We start from the raw sequence: 25,741 nt of genomic DNA, 5'->3' as shown, positions 1-25,741 counted from the left end.
AAAGGTGCCATTATGGGGAAAAATATTGGCAAATCATATATCTGATAAGGGGACAATATCCAAAATATATAAAGAACTCATACAAGTTAATTTAAACAAATAAAAGGTCAGAATATCTGAATATAATTTTCCCAAAGAAGACATGATTGCCAACAGGTACATGAGATATTCAATATCACTAATCATCACGGAAATGCAAATCAAAACCATAAGGAGATATCACCTCATATCTGTTAGAATGGCTAGCATCAAAAAGACAAGAAATGACAAGTGTTGGCGAGGATGTGGAAAAATGACGGCTCTTGTGTACTGGTGGTGGGAATGTAAATGAGTTCATTCAAACAGTATGGAAGTTCCTCAAAAAAATTAAAAATAGAAGTACCATATGATCCTGCAATTCCATTTCTGGGCATTTATCCAAAGGAAATGAAAGCTCTAACTTGAAAAGTTATACGTACCCCTGTATTCACTGCAGCATTATGGTATTTACGATAGCCAAGATATGGAAACAACCTAGGTGTCTACTGATAGATGAATGTATAAAGAAAACCTGTATGTGACAAAATAGACTTTAAAACAAAGGCTATTGTAAGAGACAAAGAAGAACACTACATAATAAAGGGAACAATAAATAAGAGAATATAAACCTCGCAAACATTTATGCACCTATCACAGGAGCACCTAAATATGTAAAGCAAATCTTCATGGACATAAAGAGATAAACTAACAGTAATTCAGTCATAGTAGGGGATTTTAACTCCCCATGGACATCAATGGATAGATTTTCCAGACAAAATCAATAAGGAAACAGCGGCTGTAAATAACACACTAAATCAAATGGCTCTAATTGATATCTTCAGAGCATTTCACCTCAAAGCAGCAGAATATACATCCTTCTCAAATGCACATGAAACATTTTCTAGGACAGACCACATATTAGGACACAAAACAAATCTCAATAAATGTAAGAAGATTGAAATCATATCAAGCAGCTTCTTTGGCCGTAATGGTATGAAATTAGAAATCAATCACAAGAAAAAAAATGAAAACACATTTGAAAGCTAATTAGCGTCAATAAACAATGATTAGGTTAAGAATGAGAGCAGGAAAAAAAAATCAAAAGGTATCTTGAAACAAATGAAAATGAGAACACAACAACCCCAAATCCATGGGACAAAGCAAAAGCAATTCTCAGAGGGAAATTCATAGCATCACTGGCCTACCTCAAGAAGAAAAATCTCAAATAAACAAACTTTGCACTTAAAGGAATTTGAAAATGAACAAACAAAGCCCAAAGTGAGTAGAAGGAAGGAAATAATGAAGATCAGAGCAGAAATAAATGAAATAAGAATTTAAAAATACCATTCAACAGATCAATGAATCCAGAAACTGGTTCTTTGAAAAGATAAACAAGATAAACCTTTAACCAGACTCATAAAGAGAGAGAGAGAGAGAGAGAGAGAGAGAGAGAGAGAGAGAGAGGGAGAACCCAAATAAAGAAATACAAAGGATTCTAAGAAATTATTAAGAACAACTATATGACCACAAATTGGACAATCTGTAAGAAATGGGTAAATTTCCTAAAAGTATACAATCTTCCAAAATGCAATCAGGAAGAACAGGAAATCTGAATAGACATATTGCAACTAGTGAAATTGAAGCAGTAATAAAAAACTCCCCAAAACAAAAGCCCTGGACCAGATGGGTTCACAGGAGAATTTTACCAAACATTCACAGAAGAACTAATACATATCCTTCTCAAACTATTCCAAAAAAAATCAAGAGAAGACTCCCAAGTCCAGTATTATCCTAATCCTGAAACCAGATAAAGACCACAAAGAAAGAGAATTACAGACCAATTATCCCCAATGAACATAGATGCCAAAGTCCTCAACAAAATATTTGCAAACCAGATTCAACAATACATTAAAAAGATCATACACCATGGTCATGTGCGGCTTATTGCAGGGATACAAGGTTGGTACAATAGCCACAAATCAATAAACATGATACATCACATAGACAGAATGAAGGATAAAAATCACATGATCAGATCAATAGATGCAGAAAAAGCATTTTATAAAACTCAGCATCCATTTATGATAAAAACTATCAGAAAGTGGGAAAAGAAGGAATGTATCTTAAGACAATAAAGTCCATACATAACCCCACAGCCAACATTACACTTAATGGACAAAAACTAAAAGCATTTCCTTTAAGTATAGGAACAAGAGAAGTATATCTGTTTTCATCATTCTTATTCAATATAGTTCCAAAAGTCCAAGCTAGAGCAATCAGAATTCAAAAAACGCTAACACCCAAACGTCCAATAACTGGTAAATAAGTAAAATGCCAGTATTTCCATGCAATAAAATATTATTTGGCAACAAAAAGGAATAAAATACTGATCCGTGATACAACAAGGGTGAACTGTGAAAACGTTATGCTTAATGAAAGAAGCCAGTCACAAGACTACAAATTCTATGGTTCCATACATGAAATGTCCAGAATAGATAAATATATAGACACAAAATAAATTAGTGGTTGTGTAGGGGTGGGGAGTGGGGGAACTGGAGGGTGGCAGCGAAAGCACTGTAGGTTTCTTTCCGAGATGATAAAAATGTTCTGAAGTTGACTGTGGTGAGGACTGAGCAAACCTGTGAATATGCAAAGAACCATCCAATTGTACCCTTTAGATGAGTGAACTGTGGTATGTGCATTTTATTACAATAAAGCTGTGACAAATGCTAATAGCATGGGAGAACCAAGATTTGTAACTCTGACTTTGATGTAGCATATGAAGGTGTTGCTATAAAACATGTAAGGTTCTCAAGTTTGACTTTTTTCTAACTAGGAGTTGAATTTAAAAATTGGCAGTCATGCATGCTTGAAAATATATGACCTAGTGAACTTTTAGACCAATGGGCCTTTAAGAAAACAATGGGTAAAGAATTTGTGGCTTGTAATCAAAGCTCAGTTTTTCTCCAACATGCAGAATCTAGGGCAGAACAAGAGGCAAATTGACTCCTGGAGAAGGTAAGCCCTTTGAGGAAAGTAAGAACTGCTAACACTTACAAAGCACCAACTATGTACTGGACATTGTTCTGTCTTCTCACATGTAGCAATCAGTTATTTCACCCAACAACTTAAAGAGGTATGAACTATTATTAGGACCAATTTATAAGTGACTAGATCCAGAATCTATGCTCTTAACAGCTAGGCTATATGGCCTCTGTCTTTATTTTCTCTTGCTTGTTACTCTCTTCAACAAAACAGCTTTTAAGAATTAACTTATACTTCATGAATATTGGCATTTACTGTGACTCTAATGGGGGAAAGTATTTTTATTTCTAGGGGGAATATCCTTTCTATTTGAGGGAGAGTAATTCATAAATAGATGATTATAGACCATAAATTCATCTTTACTATCCTTCCTTTTATCCCCAAACCTTTTTAATGCAGAACAGCAAACATCAAACACTGATGGCTAAGCAGTTCTTCATTTCCAGAAGAGAAGTGCACCCTCAACCCCTTTTAATGCAAGAGTATTTAATTGGAAAATAGAAATAGGCTAATAAAATTTCTACCACCAAATAAAGTGACAGGACAGAAATGACTTCAGCATTCTTCCAGTTTGCGAATGTTTTCCATTTATTTAAAAGCATGTCTTATTGACAGATTCCTTCCCCACCTCTCATTTTTGGAAAAGCAGGGAATGCTAGCATTTCAAACTACAGCATATATGTATGTATGTATGTATGTATGTATGTATGTATGTATGTAGATTTCAGAAGTCTCCTTTGCTTTTTAAGTTTTCACTAGGAGTCCTGCTTCAGCAGACCCTCACCAAGGCACTGGGAAAGGGTTTCTCTCACCGCAGCGCAGACTAAATGATGGGTTTCACAAGTAGGCAAGAAGCACACAGGTCCCAGGGCTGGCGAGCACCTAGGAGATTGAGATGTCAGCAGGGACTGCTGGTGGTTGGTCTCCCAGGAGCCCTTTCTCTTAGCAAGTAAGTCCCAACGTCCCCTTTAAGTAGGAATAGCCATGTGACACAATTCTGGATTCTGGGATGTTGGCAGCATGTGTGTACGGTGTGAGTTCCAAGAACTCTCCTTGAGGGAAGGAGGGATGCTCATTTTGGCTCCTTCCTCTTACAGTGGTTGGAATGAGGACAAGTCCTGAAGCTGAGCAGCCAGGGAGGAGGAGCAGGTGCTGGGCCAGCGGAGCAGCAGGAAGCAGGGACCCAGGCAGAGGCAGTCCCTATCCTAGACTGCCTACCTATGACTGTGCTCAGGTGTGCTAGAAAAAGAAACTTCCGTGTTGTGCAGCTGCTGCTACTTTGTATTTCTGCCTCTTATATCCCTTTTGTCTGTACTTACTGAGTTATCTCTGGTGGAACTCTTTTACTATCTTCCCAGGCCCCCAGTCGTACCTTCACAACATTGTGAAGACAGGATGATTGAAAGTGGGTTCAGGGAACACTCAATTTTAGGTTCCCCCCTCGCTGTCAAATAGGAAGACAATGACTTCTGGGTGCAAAACACTTAGTAGTGGGTCCCAGTACTGTTACCCATAATTCAACACCATTCATTACTGCGTCCACTGGGGGCACACAACTTCCCTTTATTTCCTAGGAGTCTGGCTCTGCCTCCTACTTCCCCAAAGCCCCCAAGACTTCTTTGTCTTTCCTTCATTTCAACAAGAATGATCTCCTCTCTACCTTTGAGTCCGCCCTCCTCAAATGATGAATGGGAGCTAAGCCTTCTGGACACGTCAGTACAGCTGCCAATGGGCAGGCGGTGCTGAGGAAACAAAGTTCAGGATTCTGCGAACATATGTGCAGCTATCAGTGGTCCGCCCAACACAGCTGGAAAGAAACAGCCGAGGACGCGTCCCTTTATTCTCTGTAAGCCGCAGAGAAGAGGCAGATCACGTTAGACTGCGAGTGTCTCTCAGACTCAGAGGGCTCTCTTCTGCAGCGTCACCAGCGCTAACATAACCTGGCCTGCCAGGCCCGTGTGCTCTAGCGTCACTGGAAGCTCGTAAAGCCAGGTCTAAGGCACAAAAGTCTCGTTTTTAATTTATTGGGTAGTATCGAGGATTACTGTCTGACTTGGAACATTTTCCCAACGTAATTAACAAATAGATTCAAATCCATACAATTATAAGGTTTAATGAAGCTTTAGTTCAGTCTGTGGATAAGTGTGCAAGATAAAATGTTACTAGAATACCAAACCCAATTAAATCACCACTAAGCTACAGACATTAAGCATCACACATTGTAAAGTCAGTTTCAGAAATAGCAAGTATTTTCTGCCTCAAGTTCTCACACATCGTTAGAGCTGGGGGAGGACCCGGCACCTGGGCAGCTAGCTGCCTGTGAGCCACACCGGCCTATGTGAGGAAGGAAGCACAGATCAAGACAAGGCATCGCTTAAGCATCTCGGGGACAAGAAAATCTCTCATGTGTGTGTCAGTAAAACACACGTGAAGCATGCCTAATCTATATGTTGGGAGGATGCAGGGGGAGGACGATGAGAAGATTTAAAAAGTGGTGTGAGGCTTTCCTCCAGACACAGATGGCCTTTGATGTGCAGAGAGAAACAGCTTTGCCAGAATCTGCAAAGGGAAAGGCTGAGAAAAACCACAGCAAGAATGAGTCAACTTTTCAGGAAGGCAGTCTTTCTGGAGACCCTGTGCTGGGGCAATTCTCTAGCCATAGCCCATCTGCAAAAGGCTTCCCACAGAGCTGAGCACGCTCTGCGGCCTCAGAGCCAGTCAGGCCGGGCAGAAACACTGAGAGTGAGGCCAGTACTGACCATGAGCGTGGCCACAAGAGCAGTAAGGGATAGAGTGGATCCCTTGGGGTAGCTGTAAGCTTACAATGAATTCACAGCCACGCTGGTGAGTGTGATTCACACGCCTGTGGCCGTAGTTGAATGGGCCAAGCTCCTGACCTAACCAGTTCAACCAGGAAAGTGGACCTGGACTGGAGGTTGAACTTGGAGCTCTGGGACCTGTGGGGAGACGACCAGGTGGCCTGAGAAGCTGGGTGGGGGAAACTAGCCTGTTAAAAAGGAAGAAAAAAGCAAATATGGGCAAAAAGCAGAGAAAATGAAGTGAGCAAATAGTCCCCTGGGCTCCTCTCTTCCAGGCCTGGCCCCGTCTTTCCAGAGGCCCAGCAGCATTTTGCCCTTGGTGTCCAGGGCTCCCCACTGCATCCTCACAGACAGTGGGGAGACCATGTTTTGCTAAGCCAGCTGTAGTGCCAGTGGGGTTTCTGTGGCTGAGGCACCACCTGGGAAGCACCAGACCCTGTAGCCACAGGAAGTGCTGTCTCTCACAGGAGCTGTTCTCAGTCAGGGGGAGCGGGCCATCAGGCACTGCAGAGGCAGCGTTCGGACAGTGATTGCCATTAACAGTCTAGAAACACAAAACTTTCTCAGAAACAGGGCTCCTACAGTCAGACCCAGGTGTTCTAACCGATGGGTAGGATGACGATGTTGACAATAATCGTGACAGCAGCTACCATTTATCCAGTGTCATAATAACAATGGGACTTTAACTGTATAAAGCTCTATGCTGGGTGCGATACATGCATTATCTCTGCTCCTTACAACTCCTGAAGGTAGTGAGGGCACATGTTTGTTTGGAAAGGCTTGTGACACAAGACACAATGAAGATGTCATCCGGGAAAGACCAGCATGCTGGGAAGGCAGGTACCACAAGAGAGTACTTAGCATGATGGATTCACCATAATTCAAGATCTGGCCGTTGACCTTGTAGTCCCAGAAAATATTCATGGTGTCCTAGCACTGACTGAATTTAGGAATGCCGAGTCATGCAACAAAGTTCGTGGGAGACTGATATATAAACCAGATGCCAAGTTATTAATTTACCATGTGGTGTGTAACTGCCAAGGAGCCTGGATACTGATGCTGGTCTGAGCAGTGTATGCTCCTTCCTCCACAGACAGATTGTGTTGGAAGCCAAACTATGAGAAGATTGTTTGGGTGGTTGGATGATCTGAATATTAGACACAGAGTTTGGACAGCTGCTACATGCATCTCCACAGATGGGATCTAGCTGACAGGTAAACCAGACAGATACTTGGGTACCAATTCTTTGGATGCTGCCAGGAGAGCTTTTGTCAGCAATAATTCTTTGAGCTTCCTAGGCTTCTAGAGCTGACCAGCTCTTCTCCTGAAGGAAACATTCTTTCTTGATATTCCAAACCCATCTTGTGTGTCTGGGAGTCCTTTTATTTAAGGTTATTTTGTATATCTTCGGTTTGGTTTGTTGTTTTATGATTTAACAGTTTGAGGTAAAAGAATAATTTTATTTTCCTTCTTTTCATATTTCTCAGCAAAGGAGCTTATCATCACCCAACATATCATCTACCATGTTATTATCCCAATGTGTTGTGCACAGAGGGTGAAGCGCATGGAATCTGGAGTCTCAGAAAGACCTGGGGTAAAATTCTGGCTCTCCCACTTTATATTTTATGGTAAAAAAAAAAACAAACCAGTTAATTTCACCTGGCCTCAGTTTCCCCACTTACATAATGGAGATAATGCTCACATCACAGAATAAATTAAGATTTAATGAGGTTATGTATATGCAGAGCACCTAGCACAGCACTGGGTATAATACACACAACACATCAGAGCAAAAATAACACAGTTCTCAACCACTTAGATTCTCCTTGGTTTCTAAGTATACAATTTTTTGTTCATTATTCTTCCAACATGATTTTTGTAATCCTATTAGTGTAAAAAACTAATTTTCCTAACTTATGAACCAAACAAAAGTGAATTTTAGGAACAAGTGCATTGATTTCTTTGGCTTCCTGTTCTCCTTCTCCACCAGAAACAAACAAATGATACAGCTTGCTTTTGTCTTTTTTCTTGTTATCCTTGTGAAAATATCCTTTAAGGACTCTAGTCATGATATTTTCATGTAAGAATTCTGCACCAAATTTTGAAGCTTAAGAATGCGTTTATTTTGTTTGTTAATCTTATCCGAAGATATTTTTCCCATTGATTTTTACACAGAGTGGAAGGGAGGGAGAAAGAGTATGCCTCCCACACATGCCCTGACCAGGGCCAAGGACTGAACCCTTAACCCAGTTTTGGGCCCTGGACCGGGAATCAAACCCAAGACCCTTCTGAGCACAGGCCAAAACTCTAACCACTGAACATACCAGCCAGGGCAAGAATGCCTTTTTTAACTGAGAAAGTCCTATGAAATCATATAGCTCTAGTAACAAATTTATTCTCCCTCCCCCCCAATTAATTCCATGTAATCTTTAGATGTCAGAATTACATGATTCTTCCTGCATAAATGTACTGGTCTATGCTAATATATATTCAGCTATTTAAACTTATGGGCTTGCAGATGCAATTATGTGCTCTTTTCAATTATATTATAAACCTTATAAGAGTAGGGATAGAATTTCTATCTCTTTATGTCCTCATTTGTATACACATTGTACCTATATTGATATTGAGGAGATATTCAATAGTTATTTGTAAGGAGAAATACTGGGAAGTAGAAATAAAGTAACAGATAGCTGTTTGTATTATTTGTTACTTTATAGTCACATTTTCTGAAAGTATGGATCTGAAGCTAAGTGTCTATTTATTATTATTTTGTGAACCTATGTTAATTTTCCCCTAAATTACCTAAATGTTTTCTTTCTTTTTTTCTCTGACTTTTAACACCTGGAATCCTATGTACACCCTAGAGAGTTCTTGCACTAGAGAAATTCCTGATATTAGCTCTTATAGTTTTCTTTTTAATCCATAAAGTTTATTATCAGTGCCCAACTCATCCTCCGTTATCCTTCTTTAATTCCCCCCCATCTCTTTAAATTGCTCCAGCGACCCCCCATCCACTTAATGTTTGTCTTGAGTTGTAATGCTGCAGCTTCATACTCCTACGGTCCTTGGGGGAAAGATGATATTTACTTTGGCCTATTGTCACATACCAAATGAAGATATCTAAAAATGTAGTGCAGCACACAAATGCAAATAAATGCGAAAACAAGAACAATACAGTATTCAGAGAAGAAGAACAAGCACCCATGAGGGATCTGGGTAAGAAGGAAATATCTGTTACCAAGTCTACTACAGAGGATGAATGAAATTGGATAATCTGGGATCCTGGGTGCTTCCCGAATGGAATCCTTAGTCGGCAGAGTAGACAACAGGATGAGAAGAGAGCAAAACTTAGTACCTACCAGATACGGTGCTGGGCATTCCTTATTCTTAAGCTCATCTAAACCACAGAACATTCGGCATATGTCTACCCTGCAGATCCTAAAGATACTTACCAACACTTAAAGGTTAATATGACAAAATTACAAACTGATCACAAAACAAGTTCCTGTTGTTTTCTGTGAACTTTAATATTTTCAGGGTCTTTAGTCAGAACCTGTGATTAGTTTGATTTAATATTACAGACATGTTTTCCATATTTTTCACTACAAATTGCAAACTAATTTCCATAAAGTCATATGGGAGCCTCTCTATACATCCCGTTATCAATCACAAAATGATGTGTAAACAGGCAAACGGTTCTGTAAAAGTGAACTCTATCAGGTTAGTTTTCCATGAACTAAGTGGTCCTGCAGAAAAAAGTTACCCAAACTCAGTTGTTTTTCGAACTATAAGACAAGGAGATGAACTTATCTTTGAATTGAAGAACTAGCCTCTGTCTAAGGGGCAGTGGGGCTTGGCAGGACATTCAATGATCTAACCAAGAGCCTGTGCAATGTAATAACACGCGACTGTGTGTTTATGGTAGATAATACCTCTGAAGCATGACATGATGCATCCTGACATAATTCCGTTTGTGAAACCAGAACCCACTCAATATCCCCCATAAGACAGTGACAAACAGTGTAATACTTTTGAATAACATAAAACAGGAACACGACATTCATCCATTCAGTGTATTTACTGAGCATCTCCACAGCAGTGGATCCGATAAAGGACACAATGACAAGTTAGATGTGGTCATTTCCTGTGGAAACCTACAGTCTAGAAGGGAGACCTGCTATGGACACGCAGTTAGAATGTGAGGAATCGGGTGAGCAACAGCGTAACAGGTGCCATGAAAGGTTTTGGGCTTTAGAGGAAGGGGGTGTGATGTCTGGAGACGGTGCCCAGGAAAGGCTTCATGAAACAGAGGGCGCGTGGACTGTGTGGAAGTGGGGCTAGGATTTCAGCAGAAAATGGGAGATGTAAATTAAAAGAGGGAAGTGGAGTGTCACAGGCTGGTTTTGGGGTGCTGACAGGCCAGCTGGACTACAGCACAGATTGTGTGTAAGGTAGTGAAAGGCATGCTGGGTGGGAGCAGTGGGGGGAGGAGGTGACTGTAGAAGGTCAGCCTCAGGGTGAAAGAATGCCTGAAGGCCATTCTCAGGGAAGGGGTGCAATCCCCCTGCACTCTGAGAACTTCTGGGACCATCTGAAGGGAAAGAGATGGAAGGCTGGAATTCCAGTCCAGGCTCTTTTAGTGCTCCAGGCATTCGCTTGTGAAGAGGGAGTCTAGGGAACTCACTATGAGTAATGCATGCGTGTGTTTTAACTATAATATTTCGCTTAATTCTCATGACAACTCTGAAAAATAAATAACATTAACTCCGGGGGTTCAGTTGAGGAAATTAAGGCTCCAAGAGATTACTAAGGTCACCGAGTTAATGAAATAAAAAGGGGAGGGGAGCAAGACTCAGCGGTTGGGACTTTAATGTCACATCATCTGCACGATACCACTATGATAAAGGCCTTTTATAAGCTCCCTCAGTGCAGGCTTGCGGCTCACTGTATTGCAGTGTGCCTCTGGTGCAGACCTAGAGACTCACATGTCGCAGGAGAATGACTCTGATGAGAGTTTCTCCTTGGAAGCTGAAATCAGGGAGATCCCTCTACCCCAAGTGACCAGAGAAACTTCCCTGCTACACAGAGAGCTTCTTATGGACGCTGCCTTACCTGCCTCTGAGGCTCCAGGAGCAAGTCCAGGGAAGGACTCAAGGCAAAACTGTCATCATGAATCAAACCTGTGATTCATGCAATATATTTTCTATTCTGAACAGACCTTCCAAGGACACGAAATAGTTTGCACGGTTCTAAGATTGCAATCCTGAGAGTTATTTCCACATGTGCTCCTCCAGGTCTGGGATGTATAAATTCTCACTTAACACCATTGGTGGGTTCTTAGAGCTGCCCCAAAGCAATGTATAATGAAACCAATTTTCCCTCAGGCTAGTTGACCTGAACAAGAGTTGAGGTCCCACAGCATCACGTCAATGTTATGATGAAACAAGGTTATGAGTGGATGGTGCGTGATGTAGTAATAGGTAGAAGACTAAGAGGAAAAAAAATTAGGAGAAATTCAGATTCATAGGATATTAGTAAGCAGGATGATAACAGCGTGAGATCCACAATGATGACATTTACATTAAGCTCAGGGAAGTGGTAACAAACTCTCACAAAAATCACATGGCATCTGATCACTGGTTAGATAGCTTTTCTGTTTGCCTACTCAAGCCCCAGACCATGTTCAGTTATGGAAATGGAATGAAAACTTAGTCCTCCATTCTGGTTTTAAGCGGACATACAATACTTCATTTTTCAGAAAGCAGTTCTAGAAATGCTGAGGGGTTGTGAGCACATGATACATACTAAAAAAAAAAAAAAAAAAAAAAAAAAATATGTGGTGAACCGAATGACACCAATTGGTCTTAGAGACTACATATCTACCTATGATCAGACTAAGAGTAAAATTGAGAACTCCCAAAATTGCTATGTACTACGAATCTGAATGACATCAGTCCCTTCTTCTAAAATATTCTTTGTGTATACATATGTGTGCATTTCTCTCAGATACTATTGTTAGAAAAAATAGGTATGCTTCAAACATTTGTCCTACTATCTAACCAGCACTTTCCCACAGAGTTTTATTTTAAAATGGGCAGTCATTACTTACCTGCAGCATATCCCCAAGGTCTGCGGTGCTGATATCCGGGTCCTCCGTGGTGTTGAAGGGCACAGGCGCTATCCGCACGAGGGTGAGCACCCTGGGTTCCGGGTATCTCCAGAGCATCATGCCCGGGCTATCTTCATTTTCGTTGTAAAACAAGACTTCATAGACACCAGGCATTTTCAGAGGTTCTGTTAAATGGAAGTATAATTAACTGTATGTTTTTGAAGGGAGACATTTTGGTGTATGACAGCAAGAAAAAATTATGAGGATAAAAGTAAAATGATAAGGAAGCTGGGTGGTCAATTTTATATGAGATATAAAATTTTGAGATGGGAAGAAATCACGAATTTTCCCTTAAGACATATCAAATGATAATTTACTATTTTTTGTACTGCAGGTATTAATGTACTTTTTCAAGTGATCTTATTCTACCACTTAGTAAATGGGCAGCTAAAACACACACACACACACACACACACACACACACACACACACACACGGAAGGTGTCACTACTTACCAGCATCTCTTATATACTGAAAAAGACCCGTCCGCAGGTCATCAGAACTTTGTTCACTTTTAAATGTCTGGTTCTTTTCCACAGGAGATGGCGCATGTGGCACTGCTTCAGAAACTTCAACATTTCTCTCCTCATTAAGGTATCCACTGAGTAACTCATGTAGAAGAACTAAACAATTCAAATGTTCTTGACCCCAGAAAACCTTTAAAACCAGATGAAAAATTTTAGTGGCTTTAAAATATAAACACTTCAAGAAAATAATTAGGTACAATCATATTTGAATTAATGCAAGACTGCAATTACTTTTAATTTAATTACTGACAATAAGTAAACTATAATTTCTAAGTAATTGGACCTATAGGATGTAATTCTATTGCTTGAGTAAATATATAAAAACAACAAAAATCAATTACATCATATGTTATGTGAATAACAATCAATTTTAAATGCTAAATTAATGATGAAATTATGTTAATGTGAGGCAATGTTTATTAACTTAGCTAAGAGGAAAAAGAACACCTATTATAGTCTAAGAAAAGGCAATGAAGACCTTCTAAGCTAAAATGTTAAAAAAAAATAAAAATAATAAGCTTGTAGAATAGCTTCCTACATTTTGTCATGAGATTAAAAAACACATATTGATTTTGGGGTTCTTTTGCTTGCATTTTTACTTTTAAGAGAGAGATGGGAGATGCTAAATGAACCTGAACTACTTAAAAAATGTCCCAACTTCTGTGTTTAGTGAGAATGTGCCCATACACAGTATTCCATAACCCGGAATCAGCTGGGCAGGAGCTATTGTAGAGTTTCAAACTAAACGTCTTAGTGTTTCTTACGAGAGGGATCAAGATGCATTTTTCTACATCTGAAAAATACTAGTCTATAACAGAAGTCTGAACAGTGGGTAATAATAATTGTGGATTCAAAATGTCAATAATGTTAAATGTCTATGAATATATTGGATAAAGAAAGCACAACCATTAATTTTAAGAAAACCATAAACTGCGCGCGCGCACACACACACACAGGTAGAAAAAATGAACCCTATACATTATAGCTAAGTTTAAATCCTGGGTTTGGGTTCTGCCCTCTGGAATTAAGGTATCTCAGAAACGAAGGTAAGAGATAGGATATTAAGTCTATCTAGGTTTTCATCAATATTATTTTGGGGTCTGAAAAGATAGAGATAAGTGAAAAGTCAAATGGAACACTGCTCCAGCCTTTAAATTGTGAAGAGACAGTCATCTTTATAATATAGATCTGATCTACCTTGGTTTTATTGGGGTGACATGGTTAATAAGGTTATCTATGTTTAAAGGGTACATTTCTATGAGACATGATCTGTATATTGCATTGTGTGCCCATCACCCAAAGTCAAATCATCTTCCATCACCATAAATTTGGCTTCTGCTATTTTTGTTTTTAATGTGGAATTACATTGCTTTCTTGATAAAATGGTAACAGAATTAGTGTTCTTGATAACACACCATAATAACACATGTTTATTGTTAAATATGTGAAAATTTCTAATAGATGTGGAAAACTTCCAAAGCAGTACAAAGCAATAGATTATTAGGATCCTCCATATCTAGATTGGTGTCAGTAAGAATGCTGATGAAAAAAGTTGGGGCAACACAATTTTAAGATGACAATAAGAAATTAATATGTAATGTGCCTCCATTATTCACAAATTATTCATTTCCATTTTTCTATAACTGTGCATTTCTTCAATTTTTTGAATTTATATCAAATTTGGGAGATATCAATTCATATAAAGAATACATTAACAGAAAAAAAAAAGAAAAGAAAACCAGAATAGGCTAATAACAACTGATAAAATTGACGCAGTAATGAAAGAACTTCCAGCAAACAAAAGCCCTAGTGCGGGGAGCTACACAGGGGAGTTTTACCAAACATTTGAAGAAGAACTAATATTTGTCCTCCTCAAATTATTCAAAAAAAATTCAAGAGGAAGGACGCTTCCAAGCTCTTTTTATGAGGCCAGCATTATCCTAATTCCAAAACCAGATGGAGACATTACAAAGAAAGAGAATCACAGGCCAATATCCCTGATGAACATCGATGCTAAAATCCTCAACAAAACAGCAAACTGAATCCAGCAATATATTAAAAAGATCATACACTATGATCAAGTGGGACTTATTCCAGAGATGTAAGGCTGGTACAATATTCATAAATCAATAAATGTAATTCTTCACATAAACAAATTGAAAGATAAAAATAACATGATCATATTGATAGCCACAGAAAAAGCATTAAATAAAATCCAACACCAACTTTTGGTAAAAACTCTGAGCTAAGTGGGAATAGAGGGACCATATTTCAACCCAATAAAGTCCATGACAAACCTACAGCCAACACCATATTGGATGGGCAAAAAATAAAACCATTTCCTCTAAAAACAGTCAGGGATGCCTGCTTTCATCACTGTTATTCAACATAGTACTGGCAGTACTAGCCATAGCAATCAGACGGGAAGAAAAAATAAAAGACATCCAAATTGTAAAGGAGGAAGCAAAACTGTCATTATCCACAGATGACAAGACAGTGTACATAGAAAACACTAAAGACCACCATAAAACTACTAGATTCAATAAATGAATTCAGTAATGTAGCAGGATACAAAAGTAACACCTAGAAATTGATGGCATTTTTATGTAATGAACTTTCAGAAAGAGAAACAAAAACAAGACAAAACAAAACAAAAAACCCATCCCATTCACCATTAACAAAAAAAGTCAAGATACTTGGGAATAAACTTAACCAAGGTGGTAAAAGATCTGTACTCAGAAAACTACAGAAAATTGAGAAATAAACAAGTGAAAGAATATACGCTGCTCATGGATTTGTAAAATTAACATCATTAAAATTCCGTACTACCCAAAGCAATCTACAAATTCAATGCAATCCCTATTAAAATACCAATGCATATTTCACAGATCTAGAACAAATACTCCAACAATTTATATAGAACCCAAAGAGATCCTAAATAGCTGCAGCAATCTTGAGAAAGAAGGACAAAGTTGGAAGAATCACGACATCAGATATCAAGCTATACTACAAAGCCACTGTAATCAAACAGCCTGGTCCTGGCATAAGAACCAGCATATAGATCAGTGGAACAGAACAGAGACACCAGAAATTGACCCAAGCCATTATACTCAATCAATATTTGACAAAGGAGGCAAGAGCATACAATGAAGTAAAACAGTCTCTTCAATAAAGGTGTTGGAAAAAATTGGACAGGTGCATGCAAAAAAGTTAAACTAGATCACAACTTACACCATACTAAAAAATAAACACAAAATAGATAAAATATCAGACATTTCACATAACAGAATTTTCACAGATATGTCATTTAGGGCAAGAGAAACAAAGTAAAAATAAATAAACAGAACTACATCAAAATAAAAAACTTCTGCACAGCGAAAGAAACCAGGATCAAAATGAAAAGTGAACCAACTGTATGGGAGGAACATGTTTGTCAATGATACATCTGGTAAGGGATTTATTATAAAAATATATACAACTCAATAAAAGGAATACAAACAATCCAGTTAAAAAATGGGCCAAAGACCTAAATAAACACTTCTCCAAAGAGGGCACACAAATGGCCAAGAGACATATGAAAAAATGCTCAAAGTCACTAATAATCAGAAAGATGCAAGTTAAAATGGCAATGAGGTGGGTACCAACTCACACCTGCTGGCATAACTACCATCAACAAACAACAAGTGCTGGTGAGGATGTGCAGAAAAAGGAACCCTAGTACACTGCTGGTGAGAAGCAAACTGGTACATCCACTTTAAAAAACAATATGAAGTTCCCTCAAAAAATTAAATATGGAACTGCCATTTGACCCAGTGATCCTAAAAAGTCTGAAACATCAATCAGAAAGAACATATGTACCCCTATGCTCATAGCAGTATTATTTATGATAGCTAAGATCGGGAAACATCCCAAGTGCCCAACAGCAAATGAGTGGATAAAAAAGCTGTGATGCTAATAAGCACAGGGTGTAGGAGTGTGTGTGTATAAAAATGTTCTAAAATTGGACTGAAGTGATGATCACAAAACTTTGTGAATATTCTAAAAAAAAAAAAATCAGTGAATTATGCACTTTAATTAGGTGAATTGTATGGTATATGAGTTGATAATGCCTTTCACACCACATTAAATTTTTTAAATTTAAAATTAAAAAAAAAATTTTTTTATTGATTTGAGGAAAGGAGGAGAAAGAAGCATCAATGATGAGAGAGAATCATTGATAGGCTGTCTCCTGCACGCCCCCATTGGGGATTGAATCTGCAACCCAGGCATGTGCCCAGCCTGGGAATCTAACCTTGACTTCCTGGCTCATAGGTTGATGCTCAACCAATGAACCACACCGGCTGCGCCAAGATTTAAAATGTAGTGGAAGAGTTCAAAAAATGAATAAAGGCTAGCTAAAAACTTATGGGGAAAATATAGAAAATGCCCACATACCTGCAGCAGACCCCCACTCAAATCTATGGAAATTTTGGGCGTGGACTGTTCTGGGCCTGGGTTGCCACTGTGTTTACACCACCTGGCTTCCACATCGGCAGCTGCACAACATGGTCCTATCAGAATCCGGCTTCTTTCTCTAAGACTTGTTTTAAGGAGAAGATCATTTAGGCTGAGTAGAAACGATGACCCAAGAATTACACCTAAAAAATACAAAGAAATGGAGAGGGTTATAAGTAATAATTCTTCCTTGTAAAAACAAATAAGTTTGGGCAAGAATTTGTAGTTTTTAGAGCATTAATTCATCCTTTGTACTCTTTCAGTTGGCTTTGCCTCAGAGTTTTATGCCATTTATACAGAATTCTTGTTACGAAGCAGGTATACCTCATTCACATTCCTAACAAAGCAATATTAGCCAAAACATTATGACTTTTTCCATGTGTGAGCATTTTAAGTTTTATGAGTAGAGACATTTTCATTAAATTGTGCTAGTTTTTCAAACAACTACATTAAGAATAAGAACAGCTGCTTCATTTGTCTATTGTTAACATGATGAGAAAGGGCAATTTTCTGTGATTTCTTACAGTAAGAGTAAAGTATATTACTCTGCTAGACACTCAAGTTTTTGACTGGCTCATGTTAAAATCAAAACAATCAAAATATATAACATGTGTTTTCTAAAAATTTTAGTTTAATCCAAACTTCACACATCATAACCACTTGAAGTTTACAGAGTCTTAAAAACAGATAGTGGCAGGTTAGATTTATGAGGAAAACTATATGCTATAGTTCAAAGTAAATATACCCAGAAAAGGAATACACTTTAAAATGTAGGTTTTCTTTTGAACTTACACTAGAAGTGTAGATCAAAACCTTTTCATAAAACCAATGGCATACTTTAAGATATTTGAATGCAAAGTTAGAGTGGTGGGTTAACTTTCCCCTAAGGAGCTCATATTCTGAATTGTCATTGTGAATATTGAATTTCACCAGACCACATTTGTAATGCCCATGGCTTATTTTTCTAATAATATTTGATCCTTAAAAGAGATGAAAGATTAAAAAACACCTTAGGCTGACAGTATACACTTTTCAAAGTACAGTACCCACATTGACTTTTCAATTCTGTAGAGACTTGAAACTTCACATACACTGCATGTTCCTACTGCAGAAATAAGATACACAGAAGACATCACACCCACAAAAGTGTTAGGGCTAAGACTTTTATCAAAATTATGATGGTGAAAATCAATTTCTTAACTGTTTTTGGTAAAATATATTGCGGCACTAAGACTTCCATTTCATTTACACAGTTTTCTTGGTTTAAAGTTATACTCCACTTAGACTAAAGGAAAAATAAACAAAATAAAGTCCGACCAGCATGGCTCAGTGGTTGAGCGTTGACCTGTGTGTGAGTCAGGAGGTCATGGTTCGATTCTGGTCAGGGCACATGCACAGGTTGTGGGATCAATTCCCTGAGGGGACTGGGGGTACAGGAGGCGGCCAATCCATGATTCTCTCTCATCATTGATGTTTCTATCTTTCTCTCCCCCTTCCTTCCTCTCTGAAATAAATTTTAAAAAATATTTTTTAAAAAGAAACAAGCCCCCAAATAAGTAAGAATTAAAAACTTCTTAAGTCATAACTTCTGACTTAACTGTGTTACATTTCCTGGAACAGTTAAGACTTCTCAACAGTAAAGATCTGCTAAATAGACATATCAGTTGATTATTCAGTAATCTCTCATAATGGTATTTAAAAAGTATAAGCTTACTTCAGTACAATTATCCAGCAAATGTATGAATTACATTACCCTTTATTCTCAAATACATACATCGTCATACTAGCCTGCAATGGAATATTCAATTATCTGGTGGTAATCTTAATATGAATTTGCTATTGGTCCCTCATAGACAAAGTGTTTAATCTCAAAGGCTCCCTAGATTGATTATCTTATTTAATGTTTATCATGATCTCATCACAAAACCAGATTGAAAAATAAAATAACAGCCCCCACTTTGGGGGCTCTTACTCTCTTATAGGTTTCCAAGTTTTAACATTTTCTATATCATTCTATCCAACTTCATTATTTTAAAATGTCTAGGAAGAGAGACCTTAGTAACAGAGTGATTGAACAGAAGACCACGCCATTTTCAAACGTCACTAGACTGTGATCACCCTGGGGGCAAGGACCACCTTACTCATTATAGTACTGGGCACAACAGTAGCTAACCAGGACGCACCCCACTGAGTGGAATGGACTGTTTAGAATCTGATCCTGTTTTCAGCTGTCTCAATGTATTTCTTACTAGACAGCAGAAAAGTACTTGAATCTGCCACTCTTAATTTGCATCATAGAACACTGTATTGTACAACAATAAGGTTAGATGGAAGAGACCATAGAAGCCATCTGTTCCAAGTCTCCTTCCTCTAAAAAAAAAATCACGCAAAAATACTTTTTTAAATAAATATATATTTTGTTGATCTTTTACAGAAAGGAAGGGAAAGGGATAGAGAGCTGGAAATATCAACGAGAGAGAAACATCAACCAGCTGCCTCCCGCACAACTCCTACCGGGGATGTGCCCGCAACCAATATACATGCCCTTGACCGGAATCGAACCTGGGACCCTTCAGTCCACAGACCGACACTCTATCCACTGAGCTAAACCGGTTTCAGTGCAAAAATACTTTTAATTTTGAAATATTAGACCTGCCTAAAAGTCGAAGAAACATATAGAGTTCCTTTATATCCTTCACCCAGCTATGTAACCACAGTATGAAACTGAAATCAGAAGTCACATTGACATAATACTATTAAGTAATCTACAGATCTTATTTAAATTTTGCCAATTTCTCCACTAATGTCCTTTTTCTGGTCAAGTGTCCAAGGTAGGATCCCCACTGCATTTAGCTGTTGTCTCCTTAGTCCTTTTTATTCTGTGGCAGATCCTCTAGCTTTCTCTGTCTTTCATGACCTTGATACTCTTGACTAGCCCAGGCCAATTATTTTGCAGAATACCTCTCCACTTGCTTTTATCTAATGATTTCCCATTAGAATGTGATTATGGATTTTTGACAAGAATGCCAGAGAAGTGATGCCCTTCTCTGCATCACATTTGGATAAGTGATGCTGATGTTTTATTACTGGTACTGTTAACTCTGATCACATGTTACTAGTAAAGTGGTGTTTCATGTTTTGCCACTATAAAGTTGCTATTTTCCCACTTAAAAATAGTAAGATCTGTGAGGATATAGTTGGAGATTATGCACTATCCTTTTTTTACATCAAACTTTTACTTATTAATGTTGGCATCCATCTCTGGTTCTTGAATGCACCAGTTATTACTGAGGTGTATGATAATGTTGATTTCCAGCATTCTTATTCTTCTGTATTTATTACTTAGTATTCTATGATAAAAAGAGCTGTTCCTCCTACCCCACTTATTAGTTCAATTATTTATTTATATCAGTATGGACTCATCCAATCTAATAAAAGAGAAACATCAAATTGACCATACCTCCACTATGCCCACCAGCCAATCAGAGTGACTATGAAAATTAACCCAACTAAGATGGTGGTGGCCATGGAGCTGGAGCAAGCAGGAGGCTTGGGTTTCCCTTGGTGATGTAGGAAGCCAAGTTTCCCTCCTGCCCTGGCTGGCCCTGGCCTCTGCTCAAGGCTACAAAGTTTCATTTATAGAAGATAAATAAATCCCAGATACCTGCTTATAGCTGGCCCTGGCCTCCGCTCAAGGAGATGCTAAAAAAAAAAAAAAAAAAAAAAAAAAAAAAAAAAAAGGAGGGGCTGGGAGCTTGAGTTGCTGAGGGGTGATCAGACCAGGATGGGATGGCAGTTGTTGGTGATCAGGCTGGTGGGGGGTGGGCTGTTGGGGGTAAGCAGAGCAGGTGGGGCCAGTTGGGGCAAGCAGGCCATCAATGGGGGTCAGTTGGAGGTGTTTGGGACAGGAGGGGGGGGGGCAGTTTGAAGAGAGCAGGCCAGGAGGGGGGCATTTTTGGGTAAGCAGGCCAGCATGCAAGATGGTTAAGGGCAATCAGGCAGACAGGTGAGTGGCTGGAGCCAGCAGTCCCAGATTGCGAGAGGGATGTCTGACTGCTGGCTTAAGCCTGATCCCTGTAAACCAACAGTAGGACATCCTTTGAGGGGTCCCAGATTGGAGAGGGTGCAGGCTGGGCTAAAGAATACCCGCCTCCCCTACTTCCGCCATGAATGAATTTCGTGCACCGGGCCTCTAGTAGATATATATTTTCTTTTATGGGTTATAATCGAATACTCCCATTGCTTTGTTGCTTAAATGGAACCAGTGTGGGACATTGGAAACCCATTCACATTGGTTCCTGTCTCCTTTTGATAGATCCCCATCATTTCTTGGGGAACTTATTTACTTTCTGGCCACAGATGTTTCAGACTCTGATGCGGCTCAAGATGATAGTGTAGGAAGACCCTGAAGTCACCTCCTCCTATAGACACATTGAATATACAGAGAAATTCCTCTGGAAAAAGAAATGAGGACTGATGGAACAGCTGCACAACAAAGAAGAGAGGGACTACATGGAGAAGGGCAAGAGCAATGGAGACTTGATAACAGCAGTAACCTCACCCCTGATGAGTGAACTGCAGGAGGGAGGGATACCACTGAGGGCCCTTGTGAAGACTGGCTCACCATGGGCACAGTGGGGGAAAAAACAGTGGATTAAAGGGCAGCAGACTATGTGAAGGAAATCCATTTACTAATCCTACAGCATCTGCCAAATAGGCGAGAAACTGCTGGAAGTCTCTCTGGGACTGGAGGTGCTGGCCAGGGCCATTTTTACTGAATCATGAAGAAATAGAAAACCTGAATAGACTGATTAAAAGCAATGAAATTGAATCAAGAATTTAAAAACTCAAAAAAAATCTCATCCAGGATGAGATGGCTTCACAAGAGAATTCTACCAAACATTTAAAGAATTAATGTTTATACTTCACGAATTATTCCAAAAAATTAAAGAGGAAAAAATGCTTCCAAACTCATTTTATGAGGCCAGCACTATCATGATACAAAAATCAGACAAAGACACCACAAAAAAAAAAAAAAAAGAAAAAGAAAAAAGAAAATAAAGTACAGGCAAATGTTCCTGATGAACATAGATGTATAAATCCTCTACAAAAATATTAGCAAATTAAATTCAACAATCCATATCCAAGTAATATTTATTCCAGGAACACAGGATGGTGCAATATCTGCAAACCAATCAATGTGGTATAGAACTTAAGCAATATGAAGAATAAAAATCACCTCAAAGGGAAAGAGGGCAGTGGGAAGAGATTAACCAAAGAACTCATATGCCTATATGCAAAGCCCACAGATAATAGTGTGGTAAAGGCCTGGGGTGGGGTGGAAACCAGGGAAAGGGGGACTGTGGGGGGAAATGGTGAACATCTATAATACTTTCAACAATAACGATAAATTTAAAAAAAAAATCATATGATCATCTCAACATACAGAAAAAACATTTGACAGAATTCAACATCCATTTATGATTAAAAAAAAGAAACTCTTAACAGCATGTGTATATAGAGAATGTACCTCAACATGATAAAGGCCATATATGACAATCCACAGTTAACATCACAATCAATGGTGAAAAGCTGAAAGCTTTTCCTCTAAGATCAGGAACAAAATAAGGATGTCTTCTCACCACTTTTATTCAACATAGTATTGTAGTCACAGCCGCAACAATTGGGCAAGAATAAGAAATAAAAGGCATCCAAATTATCAATAGAAAGAAAAGGTAAAACTGTCACTATTTGCAGATGACATGATACAATACTCTAAAGACTGCACCAAAAAACTATTAGAATAAATGAATTCAGTAAATTTATGGGATACAAAATTAAAAGTTCTTAAAAATGGCCTGATCAGAGGTTAAGTAATTTCAATGATGTTCATACTTTTAAAAGATAACTGATCATTTTAAATCTTACACTTTCACAGCATATTTCCTTAATATTTTTCTTCTCTCATTTTTGGAAATTTAGGGGGGAAATTAAAAGTACAGAAAATGTAAAGCATAACACTTCAAACACCTGTATACTCACGAGCTAGAACAAAGGTAAACATTTTGTCATTTACATACAGGCAGAGAGATATAACTTCACAAAATTACTCAGTCTTCTCCAGCGTTCCCGGGCCAAGAAGATAGCTCTTCATTATTTATACACATAGCCACTTTGTCCAACTCTGTGTGAATTCACTCTGAAGAAAATACAGGCTGGAACTCTTCCCTGAACACTATCATACAAACCCTATTCTTTCTTGCTTCTTTTAATTCAGTTCATGTGCTATCAATTCTCTCATTCTGATCCATTATTTATTTAATTAATTCTGTGTAGTTGCTGTCCTTTTTTCTCTCTCCCCTTTCACTCTTTTCCCCAATAGCTTATTCTTCTTTATATTTACAAATTTTCTAATCTTTTTACAGTTTGTACTTGCCTATATCTCAGGTTTACTAGCATTGATCCCACACACATGGCATTGAGAATTTAAGATGCTAACGTTGGCCGTGAGCACACAGGAACAGGCACTGCCTAAGTACATTAAGAAGACACGTGACCAATAGATACCAATGCGCCCTTCCTGGTGCCGTCTCCTTTCTTGTCCTTTGTTCTGTACGCCTTTAAGGAAAAAGAGGTGGATCACTTTGGAGACTAAGTTAACTCATCCCCATGTGCCTACCTGCCCCCTACACTTGCCACACACACCAGCCTGCCTTGGCTCTGCTCCTCATGGCAGAATCCAGTTATCTGTGGACCACAGAAAGGTTCATTCACAAACACAGCTTTTAAGTTTAAAATACAGTCTGTTTCCTTTTAAACATTTCCTGCTAATTAAAAAACAAAACAAAAAACCTACAACAAAAGAATAAGAAACCATGTTAGTTCAGTGATTTTAACGTTGGTCTAAGTGACCAATAATAAGAGATTATGGTCATCACTTAATAATAAAGAGTAGTCATGCATTTTACAGGGGCCATTTATAAATGGTAAACCAAACTTCACATTTTTACCACAAAATATGAAAATAATCCCTGGGACTCACGACAGGCTAATTCTCCTTTCCCCTTGCTTTCACTCTGTGAGAAGCTGGCCTGTGGGACATCATCCCCTCCTTTCTTTCTTAATCAGGAAACATACTAAGTATCTTCACTGGGATAAAATGAATCGTATTTTATACATCACCACACACATAAGCCCAGGGCCACTGAGAATACTGAGTTCTTAAGTAGGATACTTAGACATTAAAAATCTGGTATAAATGGCAAGAGTTCCAGCATGTATTTTCTTCAGAATGAATTCACGCAGAGTTGGACAAAGTGGCTATGTGTATAAATGATGAAGAGCTATCTTCTTGGCCCGGGAACGCTGGAGAAGACTGAGTAATTTTGTGAAGTTTTATCTCTCTGCCTGTATGTAAATGACAAAATGTTTACCTTTGTTCTAGCTCGTGAGTATACAGGTGTTTGAAGTGTTATGCTTTACATTTTCTGTACTTTTAATTTCCCCCCTAAATTTCCAAAAATGAGAGAAGAAAAATATTAAGGAAATATGCTGTGAAAGTGTAAGATTTAAAATGATCAGTTATCTTTTAAAAGCATGAACATCATTGAAATTACTTAACCTCTGATCAGGCCATTTTTAAGAACTTTTAATTTTGCAATAATTTTAGGCTTCCAGCAAAGTTGATAGCTTTCAACTTCGATATCCTTCACTCAGCTTCCCTTAATGTTAATTTAACAACTTATGATAGCATGATTCTCGAGAGCCAGTAAATTAACATCAATGCAAAACAACTAACTAGTTTTGACACCTAACTTGAATTTCACCAGTTTCTCCCCTCATGTCCCATTCCGATTCTGGGATCCTACCCAGGACCCAACGCTGCACTTAATGACTGTGTGTTCAGGTCACTTTGACCTGGTGCATAACCTCTTCCCTCTACCTCCTTCCATCCCACAGAACGCTTTTCTGCCTGATTTTTCCATTGGCTTCTTTCAAAAATCTGTGTTTATATTTTTAATTTCGGCTCTAGCAAACTAATGGCAGATATTTAATTAAAGTAAATGAGCTGTAGCGACATTGAGAAGTAATTTCAGAAACAACTGGGGTGATAAACAGAAATAATCTTGCTTTGCTTGCATACTGACATACTTTTCACTGAGTGTAAAAATTTTAGTTCAAGGAACTAATAGTTTCATGACCTTTGAAATACTCCTTCAGAAGACTAATAAATGCAAACCACTTGTTTTGGAGAATGTTTACAGAGCGCTGCCAGCGCTACATCATCGTCTCTCCTAGACCTCGGCAAGGCCCCTGCCTCTCCATGCTGACTGTGCAAAACGCACTTGGAATCAAGCTTCTGTATGTCATTAGAAAGAGCGCTCCATGATGACATGTGCTAGCAAAGCGTGCCCAGGTATGTTCTGATCCAGCTGGAAGTAATCTGAGGCTACCAGAAAACCAGCAAACATGTGTTAGATACATCCACAAGTCGATGTGCACAACAGCGAAGCATCACGCTGCCTCCAAAAGTAAGGAAGAAGACTTTTTATCAGTACGATCCATGAAAACGACGGCCAGAAGTGACTGGATGACTAGTATAGACAAAGGTTTTTACAAGTATGGTCCATAAAGAGATGATGAGAAATCTTTTCTAATTCCTTCAA

At 38.5% G+C, this 25,741-nt stretch overlaps 1 protein-coding gene across 5 annotated transcripts in view; it reads right to left on the bottom strand.

Moving 5' to 3' along the window:
• VPS13B (vacuolar protein sorting 13 homolog B) overlaps positions 1-25,741 on the bottom strand; it is a 522,947-nt gene that overhangs the window by 105,775 nt on the left and 391,431 nt on the right. For all 5 annotated transcript variants that reach the window (XM_084864486.1, XM_084864483.1, XM_084864485.1 and 2 more), the window contains 3 exons: positions 17,016-17,218; positions 12,510-12,711; positions 11,995-12,179 (listed from right to left, as the gene is read on the bottom strand). In XM_084864486.1, the coding sequence (XP_084720612.1) occupies positions 11,995-12,179; positions 12,510-12,711; positions 17,016-17,218 (590 nt within the window). The remainder of the gene's footprint in view (positions 1-11,994; positions 12,180-12,509; positions 12,712-17,015; positions 17,219-25,741) is intronic.

This window comes from Pipistrellus hanaki (genome assembly GCF_964339955.1).
Source record: "Pipistrellus hanaki genome assembly, chromosome: 17".
NCBI lineage: Eukaryota > Metazoa > Chordata > Mammalia > Chiroptera > Vespertilionidae > Pipistrellus > Pipistrellus hanaki.
The sequence above is the reverse complement of the archived record's forward strand: the minus strand, read 5'-3'. Positions and strand labels throughout refer to the sequence as shown.